The sequence below is a fragment of the Heterodontus francisci genome, chromosome 37 (genome assembly GCF_036365525.1).
Source record: "Heterodontus francisci isolate sHetFra1 chromosome 37, sHetFra1.hap1, whole genome shotgun sequence".
Taxonomy (NCBI): domain Eukaryota; kingdom Metazoa; phylum Chordata; class Chondrichthyes; order Heterodontiformes; family Heterodontidae; genus Heterodontus; species Heterodontus francisci.
Genome location: NC_090407.1, coordinates 27119403 through 27137084, shown reverse-complemented (window position 1 = coordinate 27137084; position 17682 = coordinate 27119403). Strand labels below are relative to the sequence as shown.

The window sequence follows — 17682 nt, the reverse complement described above, 5'->3', positions numbered from 1 at the left end:
GTACAGCAATCCGGTTAGTCCCATTCCCCCACTCTATCCCCATAGTCCTGCAAGTTTATTTTCATCAAGTGCCCATCCAATTTTCTTTTGAAATCATTAATAATCTCTGCTACCACTACCCTCTTAGACAGCGAGTTCCAGCTCATTACCACACACTGGGTAAAAAAACATTTTCCTCACACCAACACCCCACCCTGCACATCTCCTGCCCAAAACCTTAAATCTGTGTCCCCTAGTCCTTGTACCATCAGTTAATGGGAACAGCTTTTTTTGTCGATCTTATCTAAACCTGGCATAATCGTGGACAGCTCTATCAAATCTCCCCTCAATTTCCTTAGCACCAAGGAGAACAATCCCAGCTTCTCCAACCTAACCTTGTAGCTAAAATCCCTCATCCCTGGAACCATTCTGGTAACTCTCCTCTGCACCCTCTTAAGGACCCTCACTTCCTTACTAAAGTGCCGTGACCAGAACTGGTGCCCGTATCTAGCTGTGGTCTAACCAGTGCTTTATAAAGGTTCAGCATAACTTCCCTGCTTTTGTACTCAATACCTCTGCTGATGAAACCCAAGATCCCATATGCTTTGCGAACTACTCTTCAGTATGCCCTGCCACCTTCAAGAATCTGTGCACATGGACCCCAAGGTCCCTCTGTCCCTGTACACTCTTTAGAACTTTGCTAATAAGTCTATATTGTCTCACCCTATCCCTTCTGCCAGAATGCATCACCTCGCACTTCTCTGTATTAAATTCCATTTGCCACTTCTCTGCCCATTCTGCTATTTTATGTCGTGTTGCAGTAGATTGGTATCATCCTCACTATCTGCCACACCTCCCAACTTTGGTATCATTGTCAGATTTTGAAATCCTGCTCCGTATTCCAATATCCAAGTCATTTCTATATATAAAAAAAGAAGTGTTGATGGTTTGTCATCCACCTGCTGCCTTGGTCACAGACCATCCTGACTTGGACATATATTGTGGTTCCTTCATCAGCAATGAGTCTAAATCCTGGAAGGCCCTACCTAACAGCACTGTGAGAGCAGCTTCACCGTGTGGACTGCAGCAGTTCAAGGAGAAGGCTCTCCACAACCTTGTTAAGGGCAACTCGGGATGGGCAATAGATGCTGGCCATACCAGCGATGCCCATATCCTGAGAATGAATTTTTAAAAATCTCATAAAGCAAGAATTCAAAAAGAACTTTTCTTGTAATCTCTCTCACTCGCTCCTTGTGCTTTGTTTCTCCTCTTGTGCTGTCTCTCTTAATTCTCTTTGTTCTCTCTCATTCCAGATCTGTGTATTTCTTGAATATTTTGTTTCTATTTCAGGATTTGCGGTCCTTTTATAATCTAAATCTTATTTTGACTATAAATAAATGTATTCATAAAAAGGTTAAAATCTTGTATTATCAAATTCCAGTTACACCCCCTCCTTATTTCCACTGTTGATTTAATGCCGAGTTTGGCTCCAAGACTTTGCTCTGTTTAAATTCACATTTACCATGGGTATTTCATGACGTGGTTTACATCTTGAGAAGATGCAGAGCAAACATTTGAGACATCCTTTAATACTGCAGCACAAATCAATCTGATCGCAGAGTGTGAGTCACTGTAAACATAGCCAGCGGGCGGATAAACACAGGATCCAACACCTACAATGTTTTATATAAACTGGGTATCAGACTGCAGGGGCTTTAGACTATTTATATACAAGAGTTTCTTTTCTGCTAACATTGTTTTCTTCGCCTGCCCCTCCCCCAGGTATCAATACCCCCCTCCTCAACCCCACCCCCATGTGTATGGCTCCATGAAATATTGAGCCAATTTGGACACAGCAAGATCCCACAAATAGCCATGTAATTATGATCGGATAATCTGTTTTAGTGATGTTGGTTGAGGATTTGGCCAGGACCCTGGAGAGAACTCGCCTGCTCTTCAAAATAGTACCACAGGACCTTTTACACCAACCTGAGAGGGTCGACAGGGCCTTGGTTTAATGTTCATCTGAAAGACGGCGTGTTCAGCAGTGCGGCGCTTCCTAAACGGGACCTCAGTTTAATGTCTTGTCAAAAGTCCGACAGTATAGCATTCCCTCAGTACTGCAAGGGAGTGTCAGCCTGGATTATGAGCTCAGGTCTCTGAAGTGGGACTTGAACCAAGAACCCTCTTCAGACTCCGAAGCGAGAATGCTACTCGTTGAGCCAAGGTTGACTCTGGCTACACATTGTAACAATCTAATCTCTCAAAAGCTATTTACATTAATTTTTTTCCTATATTTGATTCAGTAAGATCAGTTCAATAACTATTCTGCTTGTACATAGGAGAACTGAGTGAAAAACAGAAAGTGGAGCTGGAGCGAAATCGTGCGCTGGTTCAGAGTCAGACGCTGGAACTGAGCACTCTGCAGCAACAGCTGGCCAAGATGTCCCAGCTGGTGGATATGAAGAGCGAAGAACTCCAAAGCAGAAATGTAGAGTTGAGGTATGTCAGCAACTGAATAACCATATGAGGAATTTGACAGTGTGCTCTCCTTTGTTGCCGGTGTCAGATGTGACATCTGCTCCACATGGTGGCAGTGAAAGACTGCACACCCTAGAGGAAGAAGGCTTGACCAATTCTGTGCCTGGCCGTCGTGGGAAGCAGTTCATCTAGGAGGTGCTAGGCATGGAAAATGTGCACACTCTGTATGATTTAGTTAGCAAATGCACTGCTTAGTGTGGTACTGAGCCATTGCGGGGGTTCCAGGTTCAATCTCTGATTATTGTGAGTTAATCTCAGTTAATCTGGGGCAGCATTAGCGGCTGCCACAGTTGGCTTCAGTACCCTTGGGCTATGGAGGGAAAAATTCAGCCAAGGTTTCTGTTCACCATCCCATGACCCCTTCTGAAAGCATGCGTGTAGTCATCTGGTGATGGTCAGATCGGATCAGGCTCCTAAAACCTTGGGTAAGGTGATGAAGGGACCAGCACACACACAGCAAGGGTGAGTGTAGTTATGGTGACCATAACCCAGCTAAATTTAGTTAGCTCAGCAGTGCAGGAATTGAACCCGGGCCACTCTGATGTACTGTATACAGGCAGTGTCTTTAGCCTTTAGGCAGTCAAGGTGCTTGCATGGTGCCTTTAATGATGATCAGTTTCTCAGCCTGTGCTGAGTGTGTGACTGGGATGATTCAGCTGCTCTTTTGGTTGGGCTGAATGTGTGGAAAGTGGAGATTGAGCTGTTAGTAACAGAGCGTGGGAACTATGCAAACTGTGGGGAATAAGCTGGCGAGAGTTACATGTCATCTAGATACAAGGCTAAGCTTAACATTCTTCACTCTAACCCCTTCTTTGAGAGGGATCATTAAATAACTATGTATGCATATATATAAAATCATTAAAGCATGGCTGTAACACTTTGTTAATCAAGGATACAAAAGGATACAAAAATGAAAGCTAGTTTTCTGACTTTAGGAAAGAGCCAACAAGAAGAAGCTATAAGGACACATAATTACTCTCTAACTGACTTAGGATACGGCTGCTAAACTAACTAGCCATTGTGACCTTGGGGAAGCAGGTCTGGTTACATATAGCCCCGCTTAGCAACAGAATAATACATTGTCCATCCTATGGTGTGACGCTCCTGTCTTTAATAAGCGGCCTATTGTCTGAAATACCCCGAGCACAATCATGAGTGACCTGTCAGTCCTTTACCTCACTTCAGAATTTCACAGATAAACCTATGACTGAAAGAGTCTGTTTCATTTCCTTTAAGGTTCAGCCAGTAGGCAGAGAGGATCTGTGTGGTGTTCAATTAATTGTTTTTAATTTAACGATTTCATATAATCCCGTGACCTTGGATTTATTCTGTTACATTGTCCCCCATTGTCCATTGGAGAGTGAATGTTACACTATCTCCCATCATTCATTTCTGAAGCTCACTTACGTTGCTGCCCAATATTATTTCAGGCGCTCCTTGGTAAAGAGTTTAAAACTTCTGTGGGATTGGATACCAGAGTGGGTAGATCTATGCAGGCTCAATGTCCCAACATACAGAAATGGCAGATAGGAAGAGCTCACTGGTCTATCTAACCTGTCCTGTATAGTAGTGGTGCATGGTGCATCACAATACAGACACGCGCCACTCCACCCAGAGCCACGTATTAGTGGTTCTCAGTTACCCAATCCTTCTCTTGTTCAATTTCCTTATTTCTGAGTGTGTCACAATCACTTTCAGGACCTGTAAGGAGAAGCTGGAACAGCAGAAAGCCGCAAGGAAGGAGAAGGTGACGCAGTGCGAGAAACTACAGAAGGAGCTCAACGAACGAGATAGCCAGCAACATCAGCTCTCCGTGCCCAGTGAGGTATTATTAGGTTCATTGTATACTAGTTGAAAAGCCACTCACCGTCTCGATGTTAATCCAAAGCAGTCATTATCAAGAGGGTTCACCTATGGATCAATGGGTAAACCCATTGCTCAGCATGGACTGAAAAATACACACCTGAAAGGTCCCTGAGTTAGCTGACTCTAACTAGCGTGGCAGATGGGGTATGGTTGTCTTGCAGGTTCCTAAGCTAGGCAGGGGTTATCAGCTGGGATTCTTGCTCCCAGTCACTATCTAGTGACTCCCTGCTAGAAAGTGGGAAGTTCAGTGAGGATAAGATCAAGTTCAGCTGTGATGCCCTCTCTGGTTGATTAGCCTGCCAAACCTACTAAGCACATGCATGAGACCTTTTGGGTGAGCTCTTGATGACTGCCAGGACCTTTGAAACCAAGGGGTTTGCACCTTAAGCCAAGGAGGGGAGTGATGTAATGTCGGAAAAACAGCAGCCAATTTGCGCACAGCAAAGTCACACAAGTAGCAATGTGATGATGACCAGATAACTTTTTTTTGTGATGTTGATTGGGAGATAGATATTGGCCAGGACACTGGGGAAAATTACCCTGCTCTTCCTTGAAATAGTGCCGTGGGATCTTTTATATCTACTTTGATTTAACATCTCATCTGAAAGACTGCACTTCCGACAGTGCAGGGCACACCCTCCCTCAGTATTACACTGGAGTGTGAGCCTAGATTTTTGTGCTCAAGTCTCTGGAGTGAGACTTGAACCTGTGACCTTCTGACTTGGAGGTGAGCATTGCTACCGACTGCACCACAGCTAATGTAGCTTGGGTGGCATTAACATTGAATATCCTATCCCTTATACTCAACACATGTATAACACCTCACACAGCATGACACACACAAGAACTCAGCATGTGAGATCAGTGCAGCACGAGGACAGATATAGAAGAAAAGGAGGAATCCCCTTCAGCATTACAGGCCAGCTGTTGCTGGGCAGGAAATCTTGAATGTCTGCAACACTCTGAGCTTAGACTGAGGCTGCTATTCTTCATTATTTTTGTGTATATCGTGAAAGCTTCCTGATCGTGAATGTGTGTTCGCTTTAGGAAAAGATTGTTTCCTTTTGTGAGGCGTTTTTTGCTCACCAAATGTGTGATTGTTGGTGTGGGGAGCGAAATATGCTTTGCGTTTTGTGGCTGCCAGTGTCAGCTTCGAGCAGCACCCCCAGCTGTAACACTGGTCCAGTGCAGAGAAGAACTCCCTCTACTCTGACCCAAAGAAGCTCCTCAGCACCATATCCCTGACTGCACCAGGGTGGCATTTTCCATTTCACTAATCAGCTGTTGTTATGAGAGTGGGATTGCCACATTTGGGAGCAGCCAGGAGGAAATGGTTTGACACAGGACTAAACTCATTTCACACAGAACCCTTATAGCCAGCATCACAAGAGGAGTTAATGACATCCATTTGTGCTGGAGTTAAAATCAGGTCCAGGAGATAAAGGAAGCATCATTTTAATCTAACTCGCTGGGCAGGAAACCCATGGGATCGGGTGGAACACTGCTTTTAAACCTAGCCCAATATTACTCTTCACTGCCTTTAAATAGAGCGTTCATTCGGGTGGGTGTAAAACCAGCGTTCTAGCCAATCACATCAGTTTCCCCGATGGGCAGGTTGAGTTAAAATTACCCCCAGGTAGGTCAGTGTCTAATCTGCATCATCACCCAGTCTCACCCACCCCTGATCCGAGCTGTGATTACCTTTCACAAGTAGGGTAAATTTTGTAGAGCAGATTCTCATGATCCTACATATAGATTAAAGACCGACTGAGGCTAAAGGACTGCCTGTATTTCACATGCGGTGTTGCGAAAAGAGCTACATTTGTCTGCGGAATGGTCAAAACTTCTGAGCAGAATACCAATAGTTTGGAGATTCCCACCCTACCCAGCACTTGAAATTCTAATCATGTATGTGGTTTGCTCCAGCGAGGAACCTCAAAGCAGCTCTGAGACGCAGTACAGCGAATCAGCAGCCCAATGGAGGTTGCTGCAACCATGTGTTGTTTGCAGATGTTACGTGACTTTCTTTTCATAAGTTCTGAAATCTTGCAATAAATGATACATGAAAAGTCTTGAACCTTATAAATGGAAAATGCTAGAAATGTACATTCGGTCTGTTGGTGCCTTATCGGTTGGAGACCCTTTACTGGAATCTGACGGAGGGTCTCCATCCAAATCGTTGGCCTGTTGCTTCTCTTTCCAATGCTCTGTATTTCTAGAATTTGCTGCTTTCTTGCCCAATGGCACTAAGCACCCCAAGGAGCAGTCCTGCTGAGATCAGATAGAGACCTCTACTGTAACAGAGTAGCATTGTCAACCTTCTGGGATTGCCTGGACTCACTGGGACCCAACCTCCAGGACACTGCTCTGAGCAACCCAGGAGAAAAATCATAGTGGCCTGAAAAGAATTGTTATATTGGATATGAGAACAAAAGGCTGTTTGACAGTCAAGAATCATCCAGTGGATGATTCCAGGAGTTCATTCACGTTCCATGTGGTGGCAGAAGGCAGTGCATTGCAATGGTGGACATGTTGGGTGACCATTGGTGGGGTTGGGGCAGTTGGAGGCAGGAGGTCAAGTGATGACGCCTCCAGGAATATGTCCTACCAGAGTTGGCAACTCTACTGCAGAGAAATAGAAGTGACCGAAAATGCTGGAAGCACACGACAAGTCTGTTGGCATCTGAAAAGAGAGAAAAGTCCAATTAGCATTTCAAATCGAGACCTGGTAGAAAATTCTCCCTCCAACGAAGGGTCTCCATCCAAAATGCGAGCATCTCTCTTTACTTTTCAGGTACTGATATTTCAGCATCTGAGCATTTCCAGCAATTTCTCTCTTTATTTCCTATTATGCTGCTGTCTCTTGTGTTTGAAGAACGGCATTAAAATTTAATTTAGTTGAGAAATCACTGGGGAAAAATGAGATAATTTAAAAACATGTACTTTTTTTTTGAGAGCTCTTCATTTTAACAACCTGACTGACATTTCTTCTTCAAATTGAAACTGCAGTATCTGAGAATCTGCTTCCACTCTCGTTCCCCCTCCCCTGCCTCGGTTTAAAGCCAGCTGGTATGTAAATATTTGAAGAATGGTTCTGTTCTGGTGTTCTACAGCACGCGGATTGCTGACAACACACTCCGTGAATAGTATGGCTTGCATTTATATTGCACCTTTCACATCCTGTGCACTTTAAAGTCAATGAAATACCTTTGAAATGTATATCACTAATGTAGGAAATGGGGTAGCCAATTTGTGCACAGCTAGGTCCTACAAACAGCAATGAAATAAATGATCAAATAATCTGTGTTTTTTCAGTGATATTGATCGAGGGATAAATATTGTCCAGGATACTGGGGTGAACTCCCTGCTCTTCTTTGAAATAGTGCCATGGGATCTTTTCAGGTCCACCTGAGAAGGCAGATGTCTCGTCTGAAAGATGGCACCTCTGACAGTGCAGCATTGGATTGTCAGCCTGGAGTAGGACTTGACCCACAACCTTCTGACTCAGAGGCAAGAATGCTACCAACTGAGCCACAGCCCTGCAAAGTGGCAGGCCCGTGCTGCATTAGTTGAACACTGCCTGGCCACTTGAAGCTACAATTGGCTTCAGTTCTCCTGGACTAGGGAGGAGGAAGGAAAGGAAAAAGTCCGCCAGCGTTCCTGCTCCTGGTCGCTATCCAGTGGCTGCTGAATGTGAATGCTGGGTGTTGCAGGATTGCATTCAGTTATAATGCCCCTTATAATCAAATAATCTGCTGACAGTTATGGCTTGCAAATGAAGAATTTCCACTTGTCTAAGGTAGAGTCCTGACAGCATCCGAGGAACTGTACCCCAGTTTGTCAGCATCTTTTGGGGTTGGTGGGGGGGGGTTGCCACGAGGCAAGAAAAATAATCAAAGATAAAGGTGTAAAATCAGCACGTGTTTAAATGTGACCACTGCCTCTACGACAAATAGCAAAAGGCCAATCTTTCTGGTTCTCCCAGAGACTCCCAAACAATCTCGGTGCAAAAGGCTATTTCTGTTTGGCAGCTCCAGGATCCCATAAATACTCGCACAGTCTCAACCACTAACTGCCCCGATCTATAACAGACTCTGTGCTCTCTCATTCTAGCTCCTCGCATCACGTTCATAGCCACAACAAACTTCCAGCTTCTGGATCAACCAAAGGACAGCTAATGGGGGAGAAAAACCTCAATCAAGGCATTGAGCTGCAACAAATCCAAGTGTAGCTCCACATGAAGGAGAGAAACGATGACATTTTCATGGTAAAATGGAAATCGAGATGTGCAAATGATGATATTTCTGCTTACGGAGTGAAGAGAACAGCATAGGTGTCATCTATGGCTCAGTGGCAAGCACTTTTGCCTGAGCCAGAAAGTTGTGGGTTCAAGTCCCACTCCAGACACTCCAGTGCAGTACTGAGGGACTGCTGCACTGTTGGAGGTGCCAGCTTTGGGATGAAACCTTAAACCAAGGCCCAGCCTGCCCTCTCAGATGGACGTAGAAGATCCCCTGGCACTAGTTTGAAGAAGAACAGGGAAGTTATCCCCAGTGTTCTGACCAATATTTATCCCTCAATCAACAGGACTAAAAACAGATTATCTTGTAATTATCACATTGCTGTTTGTGGGAGCTTGCTGTGCGCAAATTGGCTGCTGCGTTTCCTGTGTTATAACAGTGGCTACACTTCAGAAGTACTTAATTGGCTGTAAAGCACTTTGGGGTGCCCTGTGATCTTGAAAGGTGCCCAACAAACCAATGAATGTGTTAAATTTTTTCAAACACTTTTCCTGTTTCTCATTCATCCCCACCACTTCCCTGCTGCATCCCATACTGTTGACCTGTCCACATCTCAGGCCAGCTGAATTATTGAGCAGCCGAGACCCACTTTATCGATTTCAATCATTTGGTCGCACTCTCGTCTTTGAGTCAGAGGCTGGAATATCAGCACATAATTTAGGCTGTCAATTCAATACAGTTCTAAGGCAGTGCTGCATTGTTGGAGGTGCCGTCCTTTGGATAAAATGTTAAACTGAGGCCTTGTTTGGTGGCCCTGGTGAACATTAAATGCAATGAGTAGGTAGTTCTGGGGTCCTAGTCACCGTTCTCCCTTAACCAGCATTATCAAAAAAATAGATTTATTAGTCATTAACATTAATATTGTTTGTGGGACATTGCTGTTTGTTCATATAACAACAGTGAATGTACTTCAAAGGAATTGATTGTCTGAGAAGAGCCTTGGGACATATCTGAGTGGTGTGATAAGGTGCTGAACAAATAGATTTTCTTTGTTTCTTTTTTATGTGATGTGGTTGGGTAGAGAGACTTGAATACAATCACTCTTCCCTTCGTCCTCTTATCTGCTCAGGGAGTGCTGGATTACCCGTGGGAGCAGCCCATTGCATTGGGCACAAGGGAACATATCTGGAGAATGCCTGGAACATAAAAATCATAAATTACGATTTCCACCTCGTCTCCGATTTGGAAAGAAATTCAATTTTAGTCAACTGGCCTGTAATTCTTAAACCTTATATTGACTACATTCTCAATCTCTGTCTTTTGACCTCTGGCTGTTTATCACCAGCCGAGGATGCTGTCCTAAAATGACAGCTGAATGGTTCCTCTCAGACCATTCTTCATACAAATTGATTCTTGGGAGCAAACTATTAAGGAAAAGGCTTTTACTCTTGGGTTTTGGCCAGGGAGCTCACTAAAGAGCATCTAGACAATCTTCCATTCTAAAATAATGTGAAGGCAAATGGGGAGGATTCGTTTTAATGAGCTAGATCAGCAATTTGTCCAAAAGCAATTTGACATGCCAGCAATCTTCCTCTGTTTTCCTTCAACAAAAGTGCATTGAGAGGTTGCTTTGTCAAGTGTCTCTAATTATATTATGGGTTGTGAAGTTGGCAGGCAGCAGAGAGAGGGGAAACTGATTCATTAACCTTCTCCTGGGCCAACACCAATAGTCACATGCAGGACTTGAAACAAGCCTCATGCCTTCAGTGGATGCTATTCTCTGAATTTATATTGCAATGCAAATATTCCTTTTGGGCATATTCCCTCTTTCCTTCCTTTGGAATCTATTAGGCTTTTAACATCCAAGCTGTGCATTAATAACCTCCTCTGGTTCTCTTTCAAACCTAGGCCCAGACGTTGGTTAGTCATAGAGTTATACAGCACAGAAACAGGCCCTTCGGCCCATCGTGTCTGTGCCGGCCATCAAGCACATACCTATTCTAATCCCATTTTCCAGCGCTTGGCCCGTAGCCTTGTATGCTATGGCGTTTCAAGTGCTCATCTAAATACTTCTTAAATGTTGTGATGGTTCCTGTCTCTACCACCACTTCAGGCAGTGCGTTCCAGATTCCAGCCACCCTCTGGGTGAAAACATTTTTTCCTCAAATCCCCTCTAAACCTCCTGCCCTTTACCCTAAATCTATGCCCCCTGGTTATTGACCCCTCCGCTAAGGGAAAAAGTTTCTTCCTATCTAATCTATCAATGCCCCTCATAATTTTGTATACCTCAATCATGTCCCCCCCTCAGCCTTCTCTTCTCTAAGAAAAACAACTGCTCCAGCCCAGGCAACATCCTGGTGAATCTCCTGTGCACCCTCTCCGGTACAATCACATCCTTCCTATCGTGTGGTGCCCAGAACTGCACCCAGTACTCCAGCTGGGCCTAACTAGCATTTTATACAGCTCCATCATAACCTCCCTGCTCTGTGCCTTGGCTAATAAAGGCAAGTATCCCATATGCCTTCCTAACCACCTTATCAACCTGTGCTGCTGCCTTCAGTGATCTATGGACAAGGTCCCTCTGACCCTCTGTACTTCCTAGGATCCTACCATTCATTGTATATTCCCTTGCCTTGTTAGTCCTCCCAAAATGCATCACCTCACACTTCTCAAAATTAAATTCCATTTGCCGCTGCTCTGCCCATCTTACCAGCCCATCTATATCGTCCTGTAATCTAAGGCTTTCCTCCTCACTATTTATGACACAACCAATTTTCATGTCATCTGCGAACTTACTGATCATATCGCCTCTATTCACATCTAAATTATTAATGTACACTGCAAACATCAGGGGTCCCAGCACCGATCCCTGCGGTACACCACTGGTCACAGGCTTCCACTTGCAGAAATAACCCTCGACCATCGCCCTCTGCCTCCTGTCACTAAGCCAATTTTGGTTCTTCTAGCAGCCATTTATCAGGCACTACTCAGACGACTAAGGCCCCAGTATTGCGGACAGGAAGTATGCACACATTTCTGGCTGGAAATGCACTGCCCGCCATTTTGGATAAGGACAAACAAGGTGTCTTTTACCTGAAGCAGGTGTTGGACTCTTTGCATATGCAAATAAACGTGCTTATGCCTATTTGAAGTTTCCTCTTCACAATTGGTTTGCCCTGAGGCAATCTGCGCCATTGCGGGCTGCACTCGGGGAAATCAACCCTAGGATGCCTGCAACAAAGAAGGTAAATAACTTACCTGAATGCAAGCACTCCTGCCCCTCCCGACTCCGTATTTAACTCCTCTCAATCGCCGCCGCTATCCACCCCCAATCCTCCTCGGCATTCTCGCTCAATCCTCAATCACAGCAGCGGCCCAATATTCCCCAATTCATTGCTGGTGGCCTCTGATGTTATGTTGACTCCATTATGATGAGGCCTGAGGCCCAATATCTGGGGAGCCTCAGACCTCACCATTCTGGTGGAGGGTATGCACCCACATCCTCTAAAATGGGCCCAAATTTCTGAGCCCTGGTGTTCTTCCTTAGCCTTTTGCCCAGGCTCCCCAATCAAGCACTGCACCAGTAACTTCTGTGTTCAATGATGGGACCTATCCTTCTACTTATCGTGGAATAACAACAGTAAAAGCAATGGGGAAGATCAACTGAAATTAGATAAATTATCTTCCACCATCAATACAGTACTTTCTGACGCTTAGGCTTTGACCTAATTCTCTACCACAGAAAGCAGTTGAGGCCAAATCATTAAATATATTCAAGAAAGAGTTAGATATAGTTCTTAGGGCTAAAGGGATCAAGGGATACGGGGAGAAAACGGGAACAGGGTACTGAGTTTGGACGATCAGCCATGATCGTATTGGATGGCGGTGCAGGCTCGAAGGGCTGAATGGCCTACTCCTGCTCCTATTTTTTCTATGTTTCTTGACCTGTGAACTCCAGCACCTGAGTCAATCCCGTGATGTCTGATGAGTAGGTCTCCCCAAAGTTCCTCCTTCACTTACGGTGAGCACAAAAATTCCATTCCCCCTTTTAAAAAAGTTAATATTTTTCTCTGAGGTGATGACAGCACTCATGTGGAAGTTGATCCTAAATTTGCCTGACTTAAACAAGAGCAGTGGGATGTATTAATTTTGAAATGAGACCACATGACCTTTCACATGACAAATCTTGAAAGTGATACATTGATGCATCTCGCACTAACGAGGTGTGTAGCATTTATAACTGCCTGAACCATTACCCACTGCTGCGATATTCTCATATTGGTTGGCACATTACCAGGTTTGTCTAAATGTGTCCAAGGTGTGCACTCCCCTCTGCTGTACGTGGCATTTGTGCAGATATAACACGAATGCAAGGTGCACAGCAGTGCAGATATAGTTCACCAAAGAGCTGTTTACAAGTCTTCCACTCTCACTATAATTGGTTCCATTTGTCTAAAAGTCAGCCACTACTTCATATGTAAGCTGCCTGCTGAATCCTCCTGGCAGATTGCTTAATGCTTCAAGTCCAAATCTATTAAACAGCTGCTTAAAATTTCAGCTTATGGAAGCCCCTTACTGGTCAGTGCACTGAACGGTGCTAAACTGAGCCATACTGACGCAGGAGATGCCAGGTTGATGCCCAGTCTGCTGAGTTACCCATTCTGATGTGGGCCAGCATTAATGGGGCAGCAGTTGGCCTCAGAGTCCCTGAGCTAGGGAGATGGAAAAAACCCTCGGAGTTCTTTTACTGGATTGCTGGCTAGGAGATCCCAGCTGGAAAATATCCGAGTATGGATATCAGGCTTGTCCGTGACGGAGTCCATGGAGAAATAGCCTGATGACACTCACCATCCAGCTCCTGTGAAGTTTTATCCTGGCAGGAGCAGGTGCCGATGGAGAAAGTGGCAGATACATTGGAGGAAAAAAGTGACTGACTTTTTTTTTCAAATTTAATTGGTATCCATCAATCTGTGTGTCTCTGACTGGTTGAGAGTCCCGATATGGAGAGGAACTGGCTGATGATAAGTCAAACTCGGAAAGCCAACCATTTACAACAACATTTTGTCCAGGGAGCCTGATAGCTGTGGCAAGAGCAGTTGTGACTGCAGAACACAGAACCACAAGAATGGACCTCTACATCGTCGCTCGGAACAGCAGAGGTCTCTGTTTCTGTTCACCTTCAGAGTGAGGGATAGCTCACTTTTAAAAATTCAACTTCTGGGCATGGGTGTTACTTTCAAGGCCAGCATTGATTGCCATCCCTAGTTACCCTGAGAAGGTGATAATACAACTGAGTGGCTTACTAGGACACTTCAGAGGGAAGTTCATTGGTGTGGGCTGAAGTCACATATAAGCCAACCGGGTAAGGGAGGCAGGTTTCCTTCCCTTATGGATATCAGTTGAACCAATCGGGTCGTTAACAAAAATCTGACCACTTCACCAGTCACTTTTACTGATACCAGCTTTTTATTCCAGATTTTTTGAACTGAATTCAAATTCTCAAACTGGGATGGTGGGATTAGAACTCAAGTTCTCTGGTCTATTAGTCCAGCCTCATGTGTTCATCTCTTTGCTGGGAGCTCTGAGTACGTTGTACCAGTGCTGTTGAATGTCCGGTGTGAGACACCTGGACCAACTGGGGTGTAGAGCTGAACTGAATCTGGTTCTGAAGCCCCAGACCAATCTCCCGAATCTCTGCATTAATATTAATTATACGCAGGGCACAGTTTTGAATTCTGTCAGGTAATAGCAGGTGACTTTTGCCTGCTGGGCGATGGACAGAAAGGAGGATCGCCTTGTCGAGGAACTGTGTGTGTGTCACGATGGAGGGGCTGGAATGGTGGGACCAGTTTTGGTGCCACAGAAACACATCTTCTGCGGGCCATTGGAAGTGGTCATTGAGAACACTGGAGCCCAGAATACTACACCCACTCAACAACAACTTATAGTTATAAAGCTTCTATTACCTAAGAAAACGTACCAAGGCAAATCATAAGAGTGTTGTAAAGCAAAATTGGACATTGAGTCACTTAAAGTGATAATAGTTCAGATGACAAAAAGCTTGGTCAATGAAGTAGATTTTAAGGAGTGTCTTATGTTACGATCAGGTGAGAAAGAGGTCTGGGGTTTCCTTTCAGCCTTCACCTGGTCTTACAGTAACAGGGTTTAAATTTTAAACAGACCGTATTTTAAGCTCCCCCTTGGTGAATCCTTGTTCACCGCTTTCCAATTATAAGGCAAAGAAACCAGTACTCACACAGGTTTTCTCAAGTTTAAAGAAAAATGACTGAAATTTATTAAACTTAAACTCTAATTCGGTTAACCCCTACAGATACATAACACGCCCATGCTAGCATGCATTCATGATACACACCTGCAAATAGGGATAGAAAAGAACAGAAGAAAAATAAAGTGGAAAAGTTTGAGGCAATCTCTGAAGAGGGTTTTTTCATTACTGTGCTTCGAGCTCGCTGCAGAGTCCTTGATTATAGGTAGGTCTTGTTTTTCGTTTTGGGCCCAGTATTCTTCTTAAACCTTGTTCAATGCATGGAGACTTTTCTCTCTTGGTTCATGTGTCTTCAGAAAAAAACCCATATGACTAACTGGTTTCACCACGTCTGTTTGTGGATTGTATTGGAGCAGGGGATAGATCCTTTGCTCCACGCATTGTCTGTTAATATGCAAAAATGTCTTTTCAGCCGGAGGCCTGGCAACCCCTTGTCACAGGCCTTCTCTTCTTCCCAGCAACAATTTTAAATTTAATGTCCATGTGGTGAAATTAATGTGCCTCATTCTTGGCAGGTGGGGGCCAGCATGACACTTAAAAGAGGAAAGTGAGGTGGAGAGTTATAGAGGATTAAGGAGGGAATTCCAGACTGTTTGGCCCCTGCAATGTAAGGCACGGCCACCAATGGTGTAACGATTAAAATCGGGGATGCTCAAGAGGCCAGACTTCGATGAGTGCAGGTATCTTGGAGGGTTGTAGGGCTGGAAGGGATTACAGAGATGGGGAGGGGCGAGGCCATGGAAGGATTTAAGAACAAGGATGAGAATTTCAAAATCGAGGCATTGCTTGACTGGGAGCCATTGTAGGTTAGTGAGCACAGGGTGATAGGGAAACAAAACTTCATGCGAGTTAAGACATGGGCAGCAGTTTTGGAATGTGGAAGGCCGGCCAGGAGTGCATTAGAGTAGTCAGATCTAGAGGTATCGAAGGCATGAACGAGAGTTTCAGCAGCAGATGAACAGAGGCAAGGGCGGAACTGAAGTCAACTAACGAGAAGCAACACTGGGATAAGTAAAAAAACAGTCATGCTAAGGGGCAGCCCTGGTGCACAGAGACATGGTGATGTCAAGGGGCTGCCCTTGTGCAGTAGAAGTGACAATACCAAGGGTGAACTGTGGAAAGCCTGTAAGAAATTGCTGGATGGAAAAAAGACAAAAAAAATCCTAAAAGTTCCAAATGTTGATTATTTAGTTATTTGTTTCTATGGTTTCCTGAGGTCAATCTCCAGGTGACTTGCATCCACAATTCTGCTCCATGTCTTCTTCAACCAGATGCTTTTTTAAAAATTCATTATTGGGATGTGGGCATCGTTGGCCAGGCCAGCATTTATTGCCTATCCCTAATTGCCCTTGAGAAGGTGGTGGTGAGCTGCCTTCTTGAACACCCACAGTGCTGTTAGGAAGGGCGTTCAAGGATTTTAGCCCAGCAACAGTGAAGGAACGGCGATATCAGGATGGTGTGTGACTTGGAGGGGAACTTGCAGGTGGTGGTGTTCCCATGCATTTGCTGCCCTTGTCCTTCTAGTTGGTAGAGGTCGTGGGTTTGGAAGGTGCTGTCTAAGGAGCCTTGGTGCGTTGCTGCAGTGCATCTTGTAGATGGTACACACTGCTACCACTGTGCATCGGTGGTGGAGGGAGTGAATGTTTGTAGATGGGGTGCCAATCAAGTGGGCTGCTTTGTCCTGGATGGTGTCGAGCTTCTTGAGTGTTGTTGGAGCTGCACCCATCCAGGCAAGTGGAGAGTATTCCATCACACTCCTGACTTGTGCCTTGTAGATGGTGGACAGGCTTTGGGGAGTCAGGAGGTGAGTTACTCGCCACAGGATTCCTAGCCTCTGACCTGCTCTTGTAGCCACAGTATTTATATGGCTACTCCAGTTCAGTTTCTGGTCAATGGTAGCCCCTAGGATGTTGATAGTGGGGGATTCAGCAATGGTAATGCCATTGAATGTCAAGGGGAGATGGTTAGATTCTCTCTTGTTGGAGATGGTCATTGCCTGGCACTTGTGTGGTGCAAATGTTACTTGCCACTTATCAGCCCAAGCCTGGATATTGTCCAAGTCTTGCTGCATTTCTACACGGACTGCTTCAGTTTCTGAGGAGTCACGAATGGTGCTGAACATTGTGCAATCATCAGCGAACATCTCCACTTCTGACCTTATGATTGAAGGAATGTCATTGATGAAGCAACTGAAGATGGTTGGGCCTAGGACACTACCCTGAGGAACTCCTGCAATGATGTCCTGGAACTCAGATGATTGACCTCCAACAACTACAACCATCTTCCTTTGCGTTAAGTATGACTCCAGCCAGCGGAGGGTTTTCCCCCTGCTTCCCATTGACCTCAGTTTTGCTAGGGCTCCTTGATACCATACTCAGTCAAATACTGCCTTGATGTCAAGGGCAGTCGCTCTCACCTCACCTCTTGAGCTCAGCTCTTTTGTCCATGTTTGAACCAAGGCTGTAATGAGGTCAGGAGCTGAGTGGCCCTGGCGGAACCCAAACTGAGCGTCACTGAGCAGGTTATTGCGAAGCAAGTGCCGCTTGGTGGTATTGTTAATGACACCTTCCATCACTTTACTGATGATTGAGAGTAGGCTGATGGGGCGGTAATTGGCTGGGTTGGACTTGTCCTGCTTTTTGTGTACAGGACATACCTGGGCAATTTTCCACATTGCAGGGTAGATGCCAGTGTTGTAGCTGTACTGGAACAGCTTGGCTAGGGGCGCGGCCAGATAGCCAAGGGTTACATGCCTTCAACTCTCTCCCT

The 17682-nt window shown here is 45.0% G+C and overlaps 1 protein-coding gene across 1 annotated transcript in view; it reads left to right on the top strand.

The window, feature by feature from the left end:
* The window catches only part of fhad1 (forkhead-associated (FHA) phosphopeptide binding domain 1), a 135007-nt gene that overhangs the window by 48170 nt on the left and 69155 nt on the right, over window positions 1-17682 (top strand). The window contains 2 exon segments of the mRNA XM_068017427.1: window positions 2322-2481; window positions 4219-4345. Coding sequence (XP_067873528.1) covers window positions 2322-2481; window positions 4219-4345 — 287 coding nt within the window.